This window comes from Drosophila rhopaloa, unplaced genomic scaffold, assembly GCF_018152115.1.
Source record: "Drosophila rhopaloa isolate 14029-0021.01 unplaced genomic scaffold, ASM1815211v1 contig_167, whole genome shotgun sequence".
Lineage (NCBI taxonomy): Eukaryota > Metazoa > Arthropoda > Insecta > Diptera > Drosophilidae > Drosophila > Drosophila rhopaloa.
In genome coordinates this window covers 7,509,041-7,529,822 of record NW_025335047.1, presented here as the reverse complement: position 1 = coordinate 7,529,822, position 20,782 = coordinate 7,509,041, and the positions used below count along the sequence as shown (strand labels likewise).

Here is a 20,782-nt window from a genome sequence, read left to right as displayed (position 1 = left end):
GAGTTCTTTAAATAAATTTAATTGCCGAACTTAGATGGATTGTAGCAAAGGGCAAAAGAAAAATAAATGCACTAATACTTTACCCCTTTTAACTGCTATTCCGGATAACACTACCAAAAGAGACCCACCTTTAAGGACTCCTGCCAGGAGGGCTTCGGACACGGCGTGCCCGCGTCCGCGATGCAGGGATGCAGCTTGCGCTTGAACAGGATCAGGACGCAGTCCATGATGCGCATGATCAGGTGCGGAGGACGGCCCAACTTGCGCACGGTGGCAATGTGGGCCGGCTTTATCGTATTGAGAGCGTTCTCCGCCTCCTCGAGCGCCGGCTTGGCGGCCTCCAGTTTCTCCTCGGCCAGCGCCTTCTCGTGGGCGATGCAGGCCACCAGGGCCTCGGCCTTGTCCTTCACGATGAGCACCTGGTTCTTGACGATCTCCGCTTGCATCGCGCGCTCCGTCACCTCCACTAGCACTGACTCCGCGTTCTTGGAGGCTTCGACCAGCTCTTCCTCCATGACCACTAGATCCTTCTTGAGGATCTCAACCGAGGCGGAGGCCTCTTTCAGTTTCTCCAAGCCCGTATCCATCTTCTCCACACCATCTCGCAGCTCTTGCTGCTTCATTTGATAGATGTTCTTGTAGCCGGCAATAAAGTTCAGATAAGATTTGGGTGTCACGTGCGTGGCGCGGCGGAAACGCTGGAAATACTCCTGCGACGTTTCCGCGACAATGTCCTGAATGGAGCCGAGGGCGTTGACCAGCTCCTCCTTGACGGCCGGTGTGCACTCGATCTCGAAGTGGCTCAGAAAGTGTCGGGCAACCGATACCAAGGCGTCCTTGGGCCACGGATGCAGCCAGTCAATGGTGCAGCCGGAGACCAAGGCGGGGAAGCGCTGCACGCGCGACCGGAACGTCTCGCCCACGGGCGAGAAGCAGAAGGCCACGTGCAGATTGGTGCAGGTGCGCGCCAGAAAGAAGTCCATCACACTTTCCGGGGTCGCTGTTTTGCGTTGATTCTCGCGTTTCATGACCGGCGTCAGCTCCTGCACGATTTCGGCCTGCTCATCGCGCGAGAATAGATTCGATATGACGCCGCTCGAGAGTATGTTGTTCAGATACTCGAGGAAACCTTCCTCCTTGATATCCATGTCGGTGAAGAGAAAGGTTGTGCCCTTGCCCTGAACGCCGCAGGTGCGGTAGAGCAGCTTTAGATCCTCCAGAAAATTGGCCACGTTGTACGAACGCGTCAACGCAATTTGGAATGTCTTGTAGCCGGCTATGAACGATGCCAATTTCGTTAGCGACTGTTTTCCAGAACCGCCGACCCCGACAAGCATGACCGATCCCCTCGGATGCCGAATGATGCGGGAGATCTTCACCAGATGCAGCATTGCATCCGGGAAGAACACCAAATCCATTCCCGACCCTCGCACCATTTCGTTGAACTGGGCGAGGAACATGACGAGACGCTCGCGGAGCACTTCGTGTGAGTGGACCGGCTCGTAGACCTTGGGTAGCTCCATGTCGGTGTCCTCTCCCTCCTCGCCGGTCGGCTCGGGGGCGTCGCGCATAAAGTCGACGAACACCGGATTGGGCAGGATCATCTGGGAGTGGGCGTCGCCCAGCTCCTCGCGCACGAGACATGCCAGCTCTGAGCCGAACCACTCCTTGTCCTGGAACGTGGTGAAGCGATCGGCGAATACTCGCGTGCACTCGTGCTTCCACAGTGCCATGAGGACGCCCTCGGAGGTGATCACCGTGGATAAGGTGCCAACCATGCCCTGCCAGATGCGCGACAAATCGCGCAGACTGAACACATAGTGGAATTTGGCCGGCGTGGGCAGTAGCTTCTCGCGCGTACGCTGCCACAGATGGCGGGTGACGACGATCAGCTTCTTGACCAGGCTGCGGATCTCGGGCACGAAGCCCCGCTTCGCATTGTAGTGGCCCTCACCGATAACGCGGAAGATCTTATCGATGGAGTCGTTGTCGGGTATGTTGCAGTTGAACACGCAGAACTGGCGCTTCAGACGCGACGGTATGTCGTTGCGTCCTCCGCCCGGGAGGCCCATGGCCGCCACATACTGCACATCCACGATGGTGGTGAAGTCGCCGGGCTTCTCCAGGCTATAGAAGCCCTTCATGTCCATGGACTGGCGCACAATTTCATTGGTTATTTGATCGCCCCACTCATTGATCTCGGGCAAATTGATGTCGTCGATGAAGACGATCAATTTCCGGCCACCGGGTGGCCCGAAGGTAACGCCAACGCGCTTCTCCACATAACTCTCAATTGTGCGCTGGAACTGATACGGACTGGTGGCCGATGAGAAGTTGAAGGACCGGCCCATGTACGTCTCAACGTTCATCTTCTTCATGAAGTTCTTCATGATCACCGTCTTGCCCGTGCCCTGTTCGCCAATCACCATCACGGCGCGCTCCTGATTGGCTATGGTGCCGATCAGATAGTCGATGCGCACATTATCCACGATGGGCACCAGAATGCTCAGATAGTCTGGTGTGGAAAGCTCCGGATACATATAGGGGGTGACGAGCGTCTTCCACGACTGCCACACGCCCGCTGGAGAAACGAAGAAGTCAAAGATTGTGTTCTCGTGGGCACTACCCTTCGGGTAGTCCAGCTGCGGGAAGGATTCCTTCACGAACAGATTCATTCTGACGCGGTCGCTAGTGGAGAGGTAACCGCCCAGGCCCCAGGCGAGCGCGAAGATGTACAAGCGGTGCAAGTGTTCCGGGGTGCAGGTGTCCTCCTTCTCCTCGATCGAAGTCTCCGGAGGGAGGTCCTCTGTGGGGGCCAAACGAAGCGGGGTTACTACATGGGCGTTGCAATGGGGGTCACATTAAGGAGTGTCACAGGAGTCCCTCTCGCAATTGGAAAGTACAACGGGGTCTCAGAAATATTTATCATTTTAATATTAAAAATTTAGGCATTCAGGGAATAATAATCTCTCTTTTATGTTAAAGCAAAAACCCTTTAAAAGACGAACTATTTTTAACAGCATATTAATTTAAATAAGTAAATAAATGCAATATTTATTCCTTTAAACTGAGACCATTAAGGCACTTATTTGATGGTCTATTTAGATGAATATAATTTTTATTATTTTATTTTTATTTACCTTATTTGTATCTTGTTTATTGATAGATTCTGAGACACCGGTATATAATATTCAATTAAAATTAGCCTCAATATAATATTCAATAAAAATTAGCCTCAAAGAGATTTCTGTGACACCTCTACTGGATTAGAAATGCCGACTTTGAAAACAAAACGTTTGGACGAGACACACACATAACTATTTTGGTAAGTACATAGATACAGAGAGGACGAGCACAGAATCACAACTACGGAAGGAAGAGGAGGCCAATCGGCTGGGAACCAGTCGGTTTCCCAACCGAAAGTCATAGATGTCAGTACACACTCAGAAGCAAATTGCGTGTTAGCTAGGCGGTCAGCTCTACGATTAGTTTTGGTTTTGGTTTTGTTAGTTGCGCAACGAATTACGGGTATACTTTACCGACAATCTGACTGCCAATCGATTGCCGTCGCGCCTCTTCGACATGTTTTTGATGCTCTGAACGTTTATTCGCTGAAAAGTTGCAATCATTTTGGATGGGATTTGGTTCGGGGTTCGCTTGCATTTTCACATTTCATCGAACCGCTTGCTCTTGGGTTGGGAATAGGTTATTGAGTCGATTAAACTTACCATCGTGGCTCTCCTTGCTGGACAGGCTCACTGCCTGTTCGTCCTCCTTCTTGACAGGTATCAAGCCCTCCAGGATGAACAGCATCTGCTGGACCACGTTGCACTGCAGCACCGGCATCTGCAACTTCACCATCTGCACTCCCCAGTTGTAGACCTCCACAAAGGTCTGATCGAATAAGTCCGAAAAGGTCGACTTTTCGCCTGGAGCGCGGTTTTTAAGCCAGGCTTGAACAACTGCATGGAAAATATTGATAAAAGAGTTAGTAGATAAATGGTGTCCCAAAAAAAAATCCCAATTTTTAAAATCACTTAAGAAGGTGGCTGTAAAAAAAGAAAGTTGTCTTCCCAAAATAAATCCTACGGAATTATGGCTTTAAAATAAATTGTTGCATACTTTTGTGAGTGATTTCTGTGGCTATGGGATTACCCTTGCTTTCTGTCTTAATTATATATTAAACTATAGTCTCAAACTTACTTGGTCGAGAGTCCAGACCAGAAGAGCTCATGTAGACCATTCCATTTCTGGATACCGTGGCGGGTGAGGCGTTGTCTATGTTGTGGGGCTCGAATATGATTTTGACAGTGGGCGCCATGGTCAGACGATCGCCGTTGGCCAATGTCAGAGTCTTGTTGTCGTCCAACACCGAATTCAAGTTCTCTATCCAAATACTGTCCACCGGTCCGTCCAAAACCAACCAGACATGCTCGCCGGACTTTAGTTTCAGGGTCTTGCGCCACAGGGCCGAGAAAATTCCATCCGTCCAATCATTGGTGGCCACATCGAGTCGACCAAACATTTGGGCAGCCGTGATTGCCTTGGGATTCATGCGCATCTCGCGGTGATTGTCGCCCATTTGGGTCATGGCCTTCATGAGGGTGTGGATGCAGGTCGTCTTGCCGGCTCCACTTGGCCCCAGGGTCATGATTCCGTGGCGAACGTTTTGGGTTTCGTACAGCTGAATGAGTTTCAAGACCCAAGGGAGGATGATAGATGAGGCTGGCCTCGTCCGTTTGCTGGAGAATGGCGGCCTCAAGCTCTGGGTAATTGGTCTTTTCGAGGGTCTTTCATATAAGCAAGATTTAAATAGTTATATAAAGGATGTGCTCTTAATATCTTACCTGGTTGGGAAACAAATCCGAAACCAGGGACATAAAGAGTGGTTCATCATCGTCGATCAGCTTGGAGAGATTCATGTCGCGGAGCACCCTCATCACAATGGTGCTCTCGGTATCCTTGGAGTTCCTTCGCTTGGCAGCACCCAGTGTTCGCAGGACAGAGAGTATGTTCCTCAGTCCGAAGTCGTAGTGCACCTGTTTGGTCAACTGCTCCTCACACAGTTTGTACAATGTGTAGAACTTTCTGGCCAGCGTAATGTTTTCCAGGAAGCCGCAACTGGCCAGCTTAACTCTTATGATAATCTGCCTATCCGGCACCATCATGGCAACAGTACGGAACTGAATTTTTAAATTCTCCGGCAATTCCTTGCGACCCGCATATCCTGGATTCTGTACGGAAAAATGTCTTTCTTTAGGGATATTCTTAAAAAAGTGTAAGCTAGCTAACCATTAAAGCTTAGGAATTATATAATACAGGGTACATTTAAATAATGAGCGACAATTGCAAGCAACTTTACACAACATTCATGCAAAAGATTTAAATACATACTTAAGCCCTATTTTAGGGCTTACTTGAGACTTGAAAAGTCTACTTTGGCATTGTTGAAAATCCAATTATTATTGTTCTACTTACAAAACGTGAGAAGAAAAAATGCTTAAAAGTAGTTAATCGTATTAAAGCTCAACTGTGTAACAGTTTGTTAAGCCCGCACGAGTTTCTCGCACAAAAATAAGTTCTATTCTAAACATGGTTTATTTGATTTTAAGCCAGGACTGCAAATATTGACCTGTCCCAAAGATATACATTCGAGCCACGGAAAAACGACAAAACGACCAAACGAATAGCCACAACAAAGGGTTTAGTCATTAAACTCGTTCGAGTTCCCAGCCAGCGTCCATTTGTCTATGTCCGTAATCGTGTGCGACCCAATTCGGCCTGTGACATAATGGCTCATTAAAACAAAATGCTCTGGCTAAAAGTATTATATAAATGAGCATAATAACTCAATGTGCAAATTAAAATTGAGCCAAAGCCTTCAAAGGATCATTCCCAGAATGAGATGTGGAGGCTCTAAAGAGGGGGTGGGGTTGATTGACACACGCCATTAAAAGCGAGGCGTCGCGTCGCCGTGTTAACACTAATCGCATTACCCGATCATAGTTACCGTCACAAGTAATTAAACTACGCAAAGATTTAGTCTGCAGCTACTTTGCCTTTCCCCACGGCGACTTAAAGTTCCTCTTTAACCAGGGAGCATAGCTAAAGATGGAGTTGGATTCGGCGTCCCATGTGGCAGCCACATTAATCGAGTCATGCCACCACTAAAATGTAAATACACCAGCCTCGAGACTCTTTTGGCCTTATTTGCCTTTGCCTTTGCCTCCGCTCGTTTATTGGTTTTGGGCTGCTTTTAGCCGCGCCACCGAAATGTCGTGTGTGTTCACAGGCGCTACAGTAAATTTTATTATGGCTTCAGTTGAGAAAAATTGTACATGACTAATAACGTGGAATTATGTGTGTGAAGCGCCCGTCACTTCCATTTACCAAAAAAATTTAAAAGGGCGCTTATCGATTGATGTAACGACATTTTTCAAATTTGCCTTTTAAATAAAAAGGTTCTTTCCCCAATTCCTTTGATCCTGAACATATTTCTTTAGGTTCCAAAAGAATATGACCCAATGATATTATTAAAAATTCTTTTACTTGGATTAACCTAACCTTTAAGACAATATAACTATTTTACAATTAATTTTATTTCAAACAACCCATTTTCTTTGCAATCAAGATAATTACAGACCACTTGCTTAAACTAGTTCGTTAGGTTTGGTCCCTCATATTTATAAATTGTTAGAGTATACAATTATTTTAATAAATATATGAGCTCGCATCTTTACTTTAACGACAAGTTATTTTCGCGATATGCTCCGGGAAATTGAATTTAAGAAAACATACAAACAGATTGTCTGCGCTCTCACTTGTGGGTGAGACTAAAGCTACGCGGATATTTAAAAAGCAAAACCAAAAATAAAGTCCAACCAAAATAAATATACATTACCATAGTTATAAATATTCCGAATTCTGGATTCATTTCAATCGTATCACCGTCGGTAAAAGAGGAATGTTTTCCGCTTCTCCTTTTTGGCGGTCAGGACAACAGCCACTTGTTGGGCGGCCACCGATAGAACCGGAAGTTCGATGCGGTTGAACTCATCGAAGCATCCCCAACTACCGGACTGAGCTAAGCCTTTATAGATGCGGCCCAAACCTCTGAAAAAATAAACACATTATAATGTTGTCGTACAAAAACAAATAATTATATAGTTGTGTTTGTACTTTAAAAAATTCAATTAGCTAAGTATAGAATATAGAACACAAAGTCAAATCTATTTTGTATTATCTCTTTAAATCTAAGTCTAGTGAGCCCACCTGTAGTCCATTTGATCGGAGCAATTAAAGACGACCACATACTTGGCCAGCGTTTTGCCCATATCCTTGACGGTCTCCGTTTTTCCCGTGCCGGCTGGTCCACATGGTGCTCCGCCCATGGACAAGGTGAGGGCCTGGGCCAGGGTTATGTAACAACTGGGGGAGAAAAGTTGGGAACACGGTGTTAAAGTAAACTTTGACTGATGCGCACGCCGCAGCCTATTAAACGTCACCGCAGACAGAAAAGCGCTCTTTACATCTCTACAATATCAAAAGCACTCCTAATGCTCACTGACGTCAGACGAATGGGAAATCTACGAGCCGAGATCAAGAAACGAATGCAAAGCAGCTGGCAGATATGGAGATGCCTTTGGGAAAACGGCGCCACTTTGCAGATTCCCCCAGTCTGGGGCAACTGGCTGCTGTCAAAACTTTATTTATGCTCCGCTAAGTGAAATTTATCTTTCAACGGGCATGTCAACGTCGTACGGACCCACTGTTAGTTCGTCTTCCGCTGCCACAGGATAGAATGGGATTCCGCGGAGCTGCGGCTGCGGCTGCCTACGCCTGCCACCTTCATTGACTTAAAGCGTCTTTAAGTGCCGCCAAAGCTGAACGCTTGTTGCCACTGGCTGGCGTCTGTTTACAGAGCGGCATTCCAAGGTGGGCTCCACCGCCTCCTCCACACAGCCACTGGAACTGAAACTGCCACGAGAAATGTGCGGGGCACGTGCAGGCGGTTCCCATTCAAGCATTTGCGGAATGCTAAAGTTTATCATTGAAGAAGCGGACAACGATGCGAGAAAAATGCCGGGAATACAAATTGAACGGCAGCTCTTATAGTTATTGAATGCGAATTATTGCGAAGCCTACAGAGTGGGAAGACAGTCAGAAAATGTAGGGAAAATATTTGACTGGACCACGTTGTGTATACTTAATTTAATTGTAATATGAAAGTACTTTTACCATACTTATTTATTTAAGTACCTGTGATAATAGTATTACAATAAATAACTAATCCTACGAAGTTTGTTATGGGAAAAACTGTTTGAACTATTAAATTAAAAATATCGTTGAAAATAAAAATTCAGCTGGACCATGAGTCGTATACCTATTATTTATGGGTATTAAATAATTTTCATTATTGCTATTAATAACGTTCCCTACGAAGTTTATTGGGGGAAACACAGTTTGAACTATTCAAGTAAAAATATCGGCTAAGAGAAATATCAATTTGGACCACGAGTCGTATACGTATTATTTATAGACATTGAAGAAATTTTACCATCCCTATTTATATTAAGAACAGTGATAATTAGTAATTTTAATAAGGAATACTGCGAAGTCTGTTCGGGGAAAAACATTTTGGACTATTGCATGAAAAATATCGTTAAAAAAATATTCATCCGCGTCGTATACGTATTATTTATTGACATTGAAAAATTTTCAACATCCTTGGGCATTGTTAATTATTACTATTAAAAACGTTTTTCTATGAATCTTGTTGGTTGAAAAACAGTTCAAATAGATATATGGTTGAAAAGAAATATTCAGCTGGTCCATGAGTCGTATACGTATTATTTATGGATATTGATGAATTTTCACCTTAGCCGAACTCCAATTTTTTTTAGTCTAATTAGCAATAATTATAGATAATTTTTAGCTCTAGTATCGTAATACGTGTTAATGAATTTGGAAAATATTGAAATTTCCCTGTAAATTATTCAAAGTCAATTGTATATCATTGAAACGTAACCAGACTTAGATATAAAATACTCTAGAAAAATAAAATCGTATGTTACCGATCAGTTAGAGGTGTGATAACCAAACGATCTGTACATCCCAGATATTCGTTCTGATAGGTAAAGGTTACATCCGTCACCGATATCCAGGTTTTGTCCAGGTCCTCTTTGAAGTAGAAACGACATTGCTTGAGCCACTCAAAGTCATTGGCTGACTTTATGTTCATGCGGCACTAAAGGATAATTTGTATGGGAGAGGATAATATGAAAAATTAGAATTCCCCGCTTTTAATCACAGATAACACAGAGGAAACCAGATAAAAGAACCCACCAAGATATCGAAGATATCGCGTTGATGCACATGAATCGTAATCAGAGTTTCGAAGTTCGTGCGCTCCCGTTTCGTGAGATTGCGCGTTGTCTGGTCGATGAGGGTGTTCAGGATCTCCAGGAACTTGTTGTTGGTCTCCATCATGACCTTCCGCTCGCGTCCCCGCATCAGGGCCATTTCGGCGTCGCGGGTCCACACCATCTGGATGCCGAGCAGGCCAATCTGGGCCGGTGCCTTCTCCAGGAAGCTGAGCAGGGTGAAGTTGGGATCGTTGATGGTCGCGTAGGCGGTGCGGATGATCGAGTGCAGCGAGGCCTGGGCCGTGACCAGCAGTTGGGTCAGCCATGTCTCCACCGAACCCTCCGCCCGGATGGCCCTATCCAGCTGGATCATCTCGCCCTCGCTGCTGATGATCGCCATCATCTTGTTGTATTCCACGTCGTGGAACTTCACCGACTTGGTGTTGTCGAATATGTTGAGGAGGTGGTTTTGTATGGTATGCGAATCGGAAGCCTGACCCAGTATTTCTAGCAGGGCAGGATCTGACACAAAGAAGAAGCGTGGGAACATCATGCGCTTGCGCTCCAAGTAACCACTCAAGGATTTCTGGCAAATCTCCAGCTGCTCCTGCAGATGAGGCAGCAGCTGTTTGAGCAGATCGTCCCCGACGCAGCAGGCCACAACACCGGGGGTCTCGTGGGCCCGCTGCATGATTTTCTGCCAGGACTTGTCGATCTTCGAAAACCTTTTCGCCTCCTTAGGCAGTTGCTTCGCGATATCGCCACCAACAAACACGGCCTCCAGGTAGACCCACATGTTCTGCACGAGGAGCCAGCGCTCCAGGATCTCGTTGGAGTTGGACAGGTCGTAGACCCACTGCTGGATCTGCTTGCGGAAGGGGGCGTTGTAGCGGTTGGAGAGCAGGGAGCCGAGCACCATCAGGCTATCCTCCAGCTGGCCAATCGTCTCCGCCGTGGTGTCGCCCCGCAGAAGCAGCTCCCCCCGATTGTTGAAGCTCATGAACTGCAGCTCGTGCACCGACCACTCGTTGGTCACCTGCTTCAGCTTCGCCTCGATGTCCTTCTCCTTCATCGCACTGATGCAGATGTCCTCGATGTCCTCCTTGTGCTTCAGCAGCGGCGCCTCCAATATGTTCTTGAGCGAGAAACCCTCCGAGTCGAACTCGAAGATGTAGCGAGTAACGTCCATGATCCGTTGCCAGTGGCGTGGCTTCATGGCTTTATTCGCCATCAACTCCAGTAGCGGACACATGTCGTTGAAGTCGTCGATGGTCTTCTTCAGAGCATGGAAGGCCGGCCACTCCTTGAGGCCCTTGGGCAGCTTGCGGCAGCGGTTCTGGAACTCCATCAGCTCGTTGTTGATCTCCTCGATGTCCACCTCGTTCCAGGGTATGTCGTAGTAGCTGCTCACCCGGTCGATCACATCGTTGTACAGCTTGTACAGCTTCTGCAGCAGGTTCAGCTCCTTGCGGATCTGGCCGAGCTCTGGGTAGTCCGTCTGGGGCAGACCGAAGAGTTCCTCGCCGCTCTGGTACGTCTGTAGGCGTCGCCACATGCCCTCGAAGCGGTTCTGGAACAGGATCAGCCGGTCGGAGGCCTCTCGGGGCGTCAGCCCGGCCTGCATCGGTCCCGCCGTGCGGTACTCCGTCACGTACGAGATCTTGTCCTGCTTGAAGTTGTCCAGATTGGTGCGCAGGTCGTCCTGGAAGGCGGGCTGCATGTCCAGCAGCTTGACCTGTGCCTGCAGTGCGCCAGCCAAAAGATTCTGAAACGTGGCCCTCAAATTGTCCACCAGATCGAACTGCTCCCGCTCCACTTGCACCTCGTAGCGGGTGAGGACATTAAAGGCTTCCTGGGAAGGGAAATGCAGTAGGTATTTTAGAGATTATCCAGTTGGGCGAACCCAAGTCCGATTCCTGTCCCCTTAGACAGCCTCACCTCTATGGGATCGATTCGCAGCTCCATGTCCACTTCCTGTTCGCGAATCTTACCCAAGGTCTCCATTATCATCCGCACATCATCCAGGTCACGTATGGGCCTGTCCAGCTTGCGATCCATCTCATTGATTACCGCATAAACGTAGTCCATCTCCTTCTTGTACTTCTTCTTCATGGCCTGTCCTATTTTGTGGTTGCAGGCTGGAAATAGAAACGGTGCCAAGTGTTTATCCGCCCTAGTCCAAAGTCCATTTAGCGGAGCTCAATGATATGGATGTCATTAATCAAAGCCGGGGCCAGGACGAGGGCTAATTCCTGCTACATCCTGTGGCCTCTCCCGACTCCCCGCCTAATCAACAACAGTGTGGGGAATTTATTTTTGGGATGCCTGCGCTCAGCTAATTCGGTTAGGCAAATTAGATGGCCTAATTGGAGTCCAATCAATTTCAATAGCTTCCCATCCGACCAAACAAAAGAATTCGCGAGGGTGTCCACAATTTATGGCTGATTAATTCGAGCGAAAGGAGTTGGAAGATAAAACGTCGGTCGATTAAATAAAATAGTAGCCAAAGTAGTAGAGGAGTAGGCTGGAAAAGTTTGTCTTAACGTTTGATTAGCCATTAAATGGCTTTACTTGCTTAGGAATTCATTGGACTCAATTTCACTATATCCAATTTGATGTTTATGAACTATGTTATATTATAATTTTTCTTCTTTTTATCTTGATACCTTAAATCTCTATTTTAGCTTGAATTTCTGTATGTATGTGTTATGAATGTATTTACAGGAAATCCATCAATCAAACTTTGGCCTTCTCATTATCAACGTGAGAAGTAGATTATTGATTGTCAATGCCCTTCACAACAAAATGTAATATCTGTTAATTACAATGAATAATTTAGTGTGCCTGGAGGAATATTCCCCAATAAAAATTGAACATATTGAATTTTATAAAAAAATGTAATTATATTAAAAGTAATATTGAACTACAATAAAACTTTTAATCAAAGCGATTTAACATTTAAGCCGTAACAAATTGTGACTTTATGAAAAAACTCGTTTTTAATTAAAGATTGCAAAGAAATAAAAATGGTTTAAAATTCCATAGGACGTTTACAAATCACAATCAGAAGTTAAGCTTAGGTCTCAGTGAATTTTGGGACGTGTAAATGCCAACTAAAAAAATGGTTCCTTACATAAAAGCATTACTCCGAATGCAAAACGATAACGAAATAATGAGAAATCATTATGGTTCCCAGATTTGTATACTTTTCTTTTCTTAAGATAAATATGCTGAAACATGTAGACATTTATATACACATTGAAAATGGGTGTCTGAAATAATTCGCCAAAATGGAACCATGGCCTAACTACTTACACTTGATTTCAATGGCCAAACCATACTTGAGCCTTTCGTTGTAGACGGCCACGCACTGGCCGAAGACCTCCATGTCCGGTTCCACGAGCAGATTGGCGTCCAGATCGGAGAGACACCGCAGCGTGGTCTCGAACTCCTGCAGGCCGAACTCCATGAGCTGGCGGGTGGTGCGGTCGTTCTTCCAGAGGAAGTGGTACGGCTTCCAGCGCTTGATGTACGTCTGGATCTCCGGCTTGACGTTCTTGGTGCAGCTGGCCAGCTGGTTGACCGCCTTGGCCACCTCCTTGTTGTCCATTATCGCCGAGTAGAAGCTCTTGAGCATGTGCGGCATCTGGGGCCGCTCCTCGGAGGCCAGGCAGTAGATCTTGCGCCGCCGGCTCTTGCCTCCGCCGGCCGTCTCATTGTGGTTGCGTCCGACGCGCGGCTGCGTCACCGTCATCGAAACTTGCTGCGGTTGGTAAGACAAGATTTTGGAGAACATTGCGAAGCTATTCAGTGGGGCGGTACGCACCGGCGGGTCTTTGCCGCTGCTCCACTGCGCCACGCCCTTCGCAATGCCCGTGATATTCTTGCCAGCCGTCACCAAAAAGTCCTGCAGCTCGTCCAGATTCGGTTTAATCACCACATGGGGTATCTGCAGCTGCGCGTGCAGCGCAAAGACCGGCTTCTTGAACACCGTCTCGTTCTCGTCGGCGATGAACCGACGGCGGAGGGTGTCCAGAGCGGCCCGGATCACCTTGATCAGCACGTCGATCACCTTGCGGCTGTAGTAGCGGCGCATCTCGACCACCGCGTTGCAGACCATGTCCTGCAACGGGAGCACACATTAGGAACCCCAAACATCCGGTGGTTTCACCATGTCTCTTTGAGTTTCTATCTAACGATTCTATCTTATCAAAGTATAGGAAACCGATCAATCTTATTATGAAAGAAGAGCCTCTTATTACACAGAAACATTCAGGAGGAGATCAGAGAAATGTCTTCTCAGGACTTTTAAGATTTTGTGTATTTCAAATTGATTACATGGGGGGACAAGGGTTTAAAAAATAGTAAAGATAGCTAAATATATCTATTTAATAAGAGAATAAAACTACTTAAAAGAAAACAAATAAATTTTCAAAATATATTCATCAATAATTCGCTGATGGAAGCGCACTTTGTAAAATTAAAAAAAAAAGAATTAGATAGTTTGGTTAAAGGACTTATTTACTATAACATATTTTACGATCATTTGGTTGTCTAAAAAATATTATACTAAATATATATTGATATAGTGCCATAAAAGGGACAATTTAACTGTTTAAAGTACCTACAAATTATGTTGAAATGCCATTCCCTAATATGTTTTTCATAATAAATTCACTGATGCAAATTATAATGGTTAGCCCCCAAATTAGTTTTTTAATGATGCAGCACACTTGACATTTTGTAATCCTAATTTTCATCCGACCCCCAATTTTATTTTAATTAGTTTTACGTTGTCCTACCTGCATGCCTTTGGGAAGACTTTCTGTGGTGGACAAGAGGGACAGGGGGTTCTCGAAGCAGGACCACAGGATACTCCAGTCCTGCTGCTGTCCACCGCCACCACTGGTCGTGGGGGCAGCAGCTCCTCCTCCGCCTCCATCCTCCGGCTTGCGTCCCCCCGATCCGGAGTTCTCCCCTTTCGGAGTGGCTGCTGCTCAATGGGTGGCACTCAATTACTCCTTCCCAGAGTTTCCCACAACTTACCATCAAACAAAGTAGTCACTTCATCGCCGGCTATCTCCTTGAAGGCTGCCGTGGCCTTGTCCACCAAGCTCAGGACCTCCTCCACTGCCTCGGAGACCATTTGACTCTTCCGGTTCAGATCGATGGCCGCTTTTCTGAAACACAAAGAATAAAATAAATAATTAGAGGCCTACATATAAATCGTCTCTAATTGTAGGACACAACATACATAATAATTGATAAACACAATAAATTAAAAGTCTAGCCCAGAAAGTTGAAAAGTTCTCCCAGATTCTGCAAATTTACAACACAATTTTGGGAAGCAGAGTTTAATGAATTTTGTGAGCACATGTCACAGTCAGACTCACCGGCAGGCCTCCTCGCTCCTCTCCAGAAACTCGTCAACTGTCCAGATTTCATCGTCTGCCCAGAAAACAAATGCGAAAAGTTTTAACCAGCATACAATTACAGGGGACGTGAATAAATTTGAAGAAATAAAGCATTTAACCTGCTGGTAAAATCTGCAAGGAGACATCCTGCATCCACATCAGCACATTTAGAATGCGATTGGAGTAGATGTCATGGACACGCGCAACCAGAACTTCGAAATTCTCGATGGCCTGTTTGCAGCGCTCATAGAACTCGGTCCAGTTTTGGTTTGTCCACTGGGAAAGAGAGATGCATTTAATACGAATAAGGCTATTTAGCCCTACATTGAATGACTCACATTGATGGTGTGTAATCCTGGTTTTAGCATGGCCGTAAGGCGAACCAACTGTGGGAGGAACAAAGGACGCACCTCCAGCTTCACAGCTCGCACAGTGGACAGGAACATTTTTATAAGGCACTTCGAAGCGGGAAAAGATTATCAGTTTATAAATTCCATATACCAGATATATCACTCACATTCAGCGAGTCCTGGATGGTGATGAAGTACTGCTGACGACTCATCAGCGTGGCGGCCACAATGGGCAACTCGATGTCCAGCTTGGCCAGCATCTTTGCCTCCCGGATGAGCAGTGGAATGGTGGGGTGCAGGTTGACGAACAACTTGTCCCCCTGGAGACTCAGCAGTGGCTGCAGAAGGCAGGCGTCCGCCACACTGACATCCTGATCCAGCCAAATGGACACAATTTCGTCCTCGTACTCCTGCAACACACCCAGCACATTGTGATAGCGCACATCCAGATCCTTGGCCATGGGCAAGTTGCTCAGCACCGGATGATCCATCACCGCATCCATGAGTTCCGTGATGTGGAGACTCAGGGCGCGACACCAGTGAATCCTTCCGGCAATGGGTGGAAAGTTCCTGGCCAGCGGGGGATCATCGCGTTGTTTGCGAAAGGTTTTCAGAATGCGATCCACCTCCTTCTCCACGTAGCGCAGGATCCGCGTGTACTTCTCGTCCATCTTGGTCAGCGGAATCTTCTCGCTGACCTTCTCGAAGCGAACTAGGAAACGGATGCACTGCGGCGTCTCCCAAACGGTGTCAAAGTCCTTTTCAATCAGAGTGGCTATGGTGTCCTTCAGGGAATTCGTTTTGTGAATGAATCGCTCAAAGTCCACGTTGAAATCGGAGTTCCGGTGGTCCAAGTAGTCGTACTTCCTGGAAGTCACATCCTTTTTGGCCTCCTCAAAATGGTTGGAAGCATCCTCCAAAGCCTCTCCCAAAAGGAGTCCTTCTAGTCGCCGTTCAAACAAATGATTGTAGTCGTCGATCAGATTGAACATGCTAATTATCTTGGAAAGCCTCTCGCAAAATGTGTCAAATTTGCCTGGAAAAAATATATTATTATTGTGGAATTTACCATCAGCATTATTATCTTACCAAAGACAAAGTTTTCGGAAAATCCGAAAGGCGTCTGATTCGGCAGAAAGGGCTGCTCCCTAACTGTGTAGTAGGTCTCGTGGTAAATGTGGTTCAACTTGATGCAGTTGCTCAGTTTAGTACGGATTAAGTTACGATCTTGAGACCATATAGTTTCCTTGCAACGACAGGTGATGTATGACTTGCAGGTTTCAATCATCTGGTTGGTTATCTGATGGAGGAACAGGATTAATAAAGGTAAAAAGCTCTACAATAAAGAAGCTATTTCCCTCGACCGCAATTAAAAACTTTTTAAAGTTTATTGACTTAAATGAACTTTGTTATTATTCCCTTGCACACGGGTATTATTATTTCAGTCAAAAGTTATCACATTTCCAAAGTTGGCTTTCAACAAGAAATATTTGTAAATTATTTTAATGCTAAAGCTGTATTCACTAGGAAATTAAAGTTATTTAACTTGTTTAAGTTTATATCTTTACAAATAATAGAAAATCTAGCTTTCCTTCTAAACGCAAAGCTGCTTGAACTACCAAAGGAAAGGTCAAAGTTGTTTGCGGGAAGCGCAAACAAATAATGTCAATAAGTGCTATTATAAATAGACAGAAAGTGAGGGGTACAAAAACAGAAGTTCATGAAATTTAATCGTTCAGTAAATTGTCCTTTTTAGCATATGGCAGTTATAAACACATTAATTGTGTTATAATTTAGTTCTCGATTATTGCCCTTATTGAGAAAAAAAGTTAAACATACGTAGGATTATAAATTTAAAACATATAACTTATTAATTGAAACAAGAGAAATGGCGCCTTCACGACAGTTAAAAACAGAGAATTTTAAGTTTAAACAAGAAAGGAAAGCTAACTTCGGGCGGAGCCGAAGTTGATATACCCTTGCAGAATATTTTATAAATTATATTGTCCAAAATTATTCATATGATGTATTCTTAATACTCATAAAATGTCCCAACTTCCTAACTTTAAAAACACCAAAGTTATGTCATTTCCAATCGTTCAGTTATATGGCAGCTATAAGATATAGTCGGCCGATCCTTATGAAATTTGGTAGGTCGGATTGATTAGCCAAAAATAAAACCCATAGAAAATCCCAACTTCCTAACTTTAAAAACACCAAAGTTATGGCTTTTCCGATCAATCAGTTATATGGCAGCTATAAGATATAGTCGGCCGATCCTTATGAAATTTGGTAGGTCGGATTGATTAGCCAAAAATAAAACCCATAGAAAATCCCAACTTCCTAACTTTAAAAACACCAAAGTTATGGCTTTTCCGATCAATCAGTTATATGGCGGCTATAGGATATAGTCGTCCGATCCTTATGAAATTTGGTAGGTCGGATTGATTAGCCAAAAATAAAACCCATAGAAAATCCCAACTTCCTAACTTTAAAAACACCAAAGTTATGGCTTTTCCGATCGTTCAGTTATATGGCAGCTATATGATATAGTGGCCCGATCCGGCTCGTTCCGACTTATATACTACCTGCAATAGAAATAAAACTTTTGGGAAAGTTTCAAGCATATAGCTTTAAAACTGAGGGACTAGTTTGCGTAGAAACGGACGGACAGACGGACGGACAGACGGACATGGCTAGATCGACTCTCCTGGTGATGCTGATCAAGAATATATATACTTTATAGGGTCGGAAATGTCTCCTTCACTGCGTTGCAAACTTTTGACTGAAATTATAATACCCTCTGCAAGGGTATAAAAAACCCACCTTAACCATCAGAGCGGATGTCCTTTCCGAGGTGTTGTAGAACTGGGAAACGCTGTAAATCAGCCGCACCGTTTGCAGCAGGCTCAGGATGGACTCCTTCATGCTGACGGGATCGTCCAGGTACAACGAGTGGCAGCATGTCTCCATGGCCTGGATGAACTTGGAGTTGTCGCGCGCCTCGTTGTAGCAGAAGGTTATCTTTCGGTCGGTCTCCTTCCACTGTTTTATTATGCGGGAGCCGGCGAGGAAGAGGCAGTGCAGCGTGAACTGCACCTCCTTGTCCTGCAGATGGGCTAGGAGCTGGGAGAACTGGGCACCTCGCTTCTTCCAGTACTCCAGTTCGTCCTGCGGCCCACTGTGGTCGTTCTCCTTGCGCAGCTGCTCGCTCTCCCCCAGGATCTTCAATATGCCCTTCGTCCAGTTGTTCACGCGCTCCTCGAGCTGGCCGCAAAACTCCTGGCTCTTGGACATGTCCTTCACCTCCTCCACCTCGTCGATCTTCTCGAACATGTCGCAGCCGTCGGCGAAGACATTGTGATGGTCGCACACCTGTTCGCAGACGCGCAGGGCGCTGCAGAAGGATCGCAATCCCGGCAAAAGTTGTCCCTTGATGAGGCCGCAGCTCACGTCCTCCTCGTCGCCCTCCAGACTGGGAAAGGCCAGGGCCTGCATGAACACAAACTCCACAATCCGCTCGATAGAAGTAACTAGGCCTATGTTCTTAGCATCGATCACTCCGCAATATCTGTACGTTTTAATTTTAATATACTTGGCTGGTCTTCTAAGACATCAATAAACTTACAAATCCTTCTGGAATCCCTCCTCCGGCAACTGCTTCGATGTATTCACTCGAAATATGTAAATACAAACTCCAGTGAAGGCGCAAGTCCATCCATCAGTTAGGAACAACTTCTTGTGTTTCGGGGGAGGCAATCCACTGGGAGAAGCACCACCTTGAAACGAAATATCGAGAAATTAGTCGTTTTAGGAATTACATGTTTAAGTATTATACGAGTAATATTTAAGACATTAAAAATATGCTTTTATTAAAATAATAATAAACTTTTAAGGACGTTCTAAACATTAGTTTTGTATTCATAGTTTACACAATAGAAATATTCGCATAAGAGCCATTAAAAACTAAACAACATTTTAAAAAATACATACAGCCAGCATAAACTAAAATTAAATTAGAAAATCTATTGGAATCATTGATTAATAGTTCCACAGTCTCACCCTGCGGCGTCTTGGAGCTGCTGGAAGCTACGCCAGATCGCGAGGGACCGGGTTTATTCGGATCGGGCACTGGAGTGGGCTCGGGGTCATCCGTCTCCTGGTAGAACCACAGCAGCTTGTTCTTCATATTTGGTAGGAATAGCTGATTGATCTCATCGAGCTAGACACAAGAAATTAGAGATTTAAGAGGAAAAGGAAGTGGAGGGGCGGATACGCCTACCATGTCCCCTTCGAATATGTAGTCCATGAGCTGATGCCTGGGCAACTGAGTGGCGTCGATCAGGAGCTGGAAGGTGAACTCCAGCCGGGGATCCATCTCCCCACGACGGGCCTTGCGTTCGCATTCTTCCCGCCGGCGCTGCGCTTCATCCGGGTCCATTTCGAGGGTTTATGTTATATTCCCCGGATTTTTACGACCGACATGCGTCGGACCGTTTGATTTCCAGAAAATAATTTAAGGATCAAAATTTTGCAGTGCGGGAGTGGTAATATTTTGTTTGTACAAAAATGTATTATTGATTTCATGTTGTAAACAATTTGTTGTTTACAAAAAAGTTCGTTTTTCAAAATTCAAAAATGAAAGAGACCAAAAATTCGTTAGTTTCAAAAATGGCACATATATGTTTTTGTAAACAGTGAAAATGCGCTGCAACTAATTCATAGTTGTACGCCAACGGTCTACATACAAAAATCTACAACAATTGTACTTATATAGCATGACAACAAATACGGGAAGTACATGGGTAATACAAAAATCAAAAGTGCTAAAGTTCAAATGCTATACAGTAGTTGCTCAAAAGGTGAGTTGGTTATATTTTACTAGGTTTTATTTTGCAGCAACGGAAGTGAAGGTCTTTACAGTTGCGATTTGGGTGGAATTTGGGTTAGTTACTCAGCTAAAAAGAAATCAAAACAAGTGTATTAGGTCGATATTACATGGGGGCCTCAACTAAGAGCTATTTACACACGCAGTAAGAGTTGCAACTTGCGAGAATTGCGATTACGTAATCAGTCAAAGGGCTTTTGGAATCTAGGGCATTACGCATTACAGGTTACATTATTGGTTACATTTTCTAAGGCAACATTCGATAATGGTTATTTAGCATTGCACTCGATACGGCTAGTAATTAGTGATTTGCACCTGCAAAATGTCGCCCTGGTCCTCCTCCTCCTCATCCTCATCACTACTGCCCCCTTCGGCGCGCATTGCCAAGACATGCTCAACCAGCTTTTTCTTCTGCACGAACATCTTGCCAAAACTCTATGCAAAAAGCAAATTCACCACAAACCGGAGCACACAGCAGTGTACCTAATCAAAAATCATTATAGATTTACTAGGTTCTTTGAGTCTTTTCCGCGTTGCACAACTTTTCGCCTCCGTGAATTGGTATAAGCTGAAAACTTGATTGAACAAACAGGCCAGAAACGCGCCAAGTTACCAAGGCAACAACGGACTAGCTCCGTCGATCGTAACTATTTTCGTGAACTAGTGATTCACTTGTAAACGTATAAGCTTTGAATTGATGTCAGCCACGACATATTTGCTAATACATTTTAATTTAAGCATTAATAGCTTTTAAGTTATCTTGGA

The 20,782-nt window shown here is 45.2% G+C and overlaps 1 protein-coding gene across 1 annotated transcript in view; it reads right to left on the bottom strand.

Moving 5' to 3' along the window:
• Window positions 1–20,458, bottom strand: part of LOC108042088 (dynein axonemal heavy chain 5) — a 28,170-nt gene extending 7,712 nt beyond the window's left edge. Inside the window, 26 exon segments of the mRNA XM_017120212.2 lie at window positions 129–2,806; window positions 3,540–3,611; window positions 3,729–3,962; window positions 4,204–4,708; window positions 4,710–4,790; window positions 4,848–5,234; window positions 6,902–6,958; window positions 6,960–7,113; window positions 7,273–7,428; window positions 9,075–9,247; window positions 9,346–11,217; window positions 11,304–11,503; window positions 12,681–13,128; window positions 13,192–13,488; window positions 14,168–14,358; window positions 14,412–14,545; window positions 14,759–14,813; window positions 14,899–15,055; window positions 15,118–15,237; window positions 15,297–16,165; window positions 16,219–16,429; window positions 17,956–18,700; window positions 18,758–18,908; window positions 19,192–19,351; window positions 19,412–19,549; window positions 20,333–20,458. Of these exon segments, the coding sequence (XP_016975701.2) occupies window positions 129–2,806; window positions 3,540–3,611; window positions 3,729–3,962; window positions 4,204–4,708; window positions 4,710–4,790; window positions 4,848–5,234; window positions 6,902–6,958; window positions 6,960–7,113; window positions 7,273–7,428; window positions 9,075–9,247; window positions 9,346–11,217; window positions 11,304–11,503; window positions 12,681–13,128; window positions 13,192–13,488; window positions 14,168–14,358; window positions 14,412–14,545; window positions 14,759–14,813; window positions 14,899–15,055; window positions 15,118–15,237; window positions 15,297–16,165; window positions 16,219–16,429; window positions 17,956–18,700; window positions 18,758–18,908; window positions 19,192–19,351; window positions 19,412–19,549; window positions 20,333–20,440 (10,353 nt within the window). The 5' untranslated portion in view covers window positions 20,441–20,458.
• Between the last annotated feature and the right edge of the window lie 324 nt (window positions 20,459–20,782).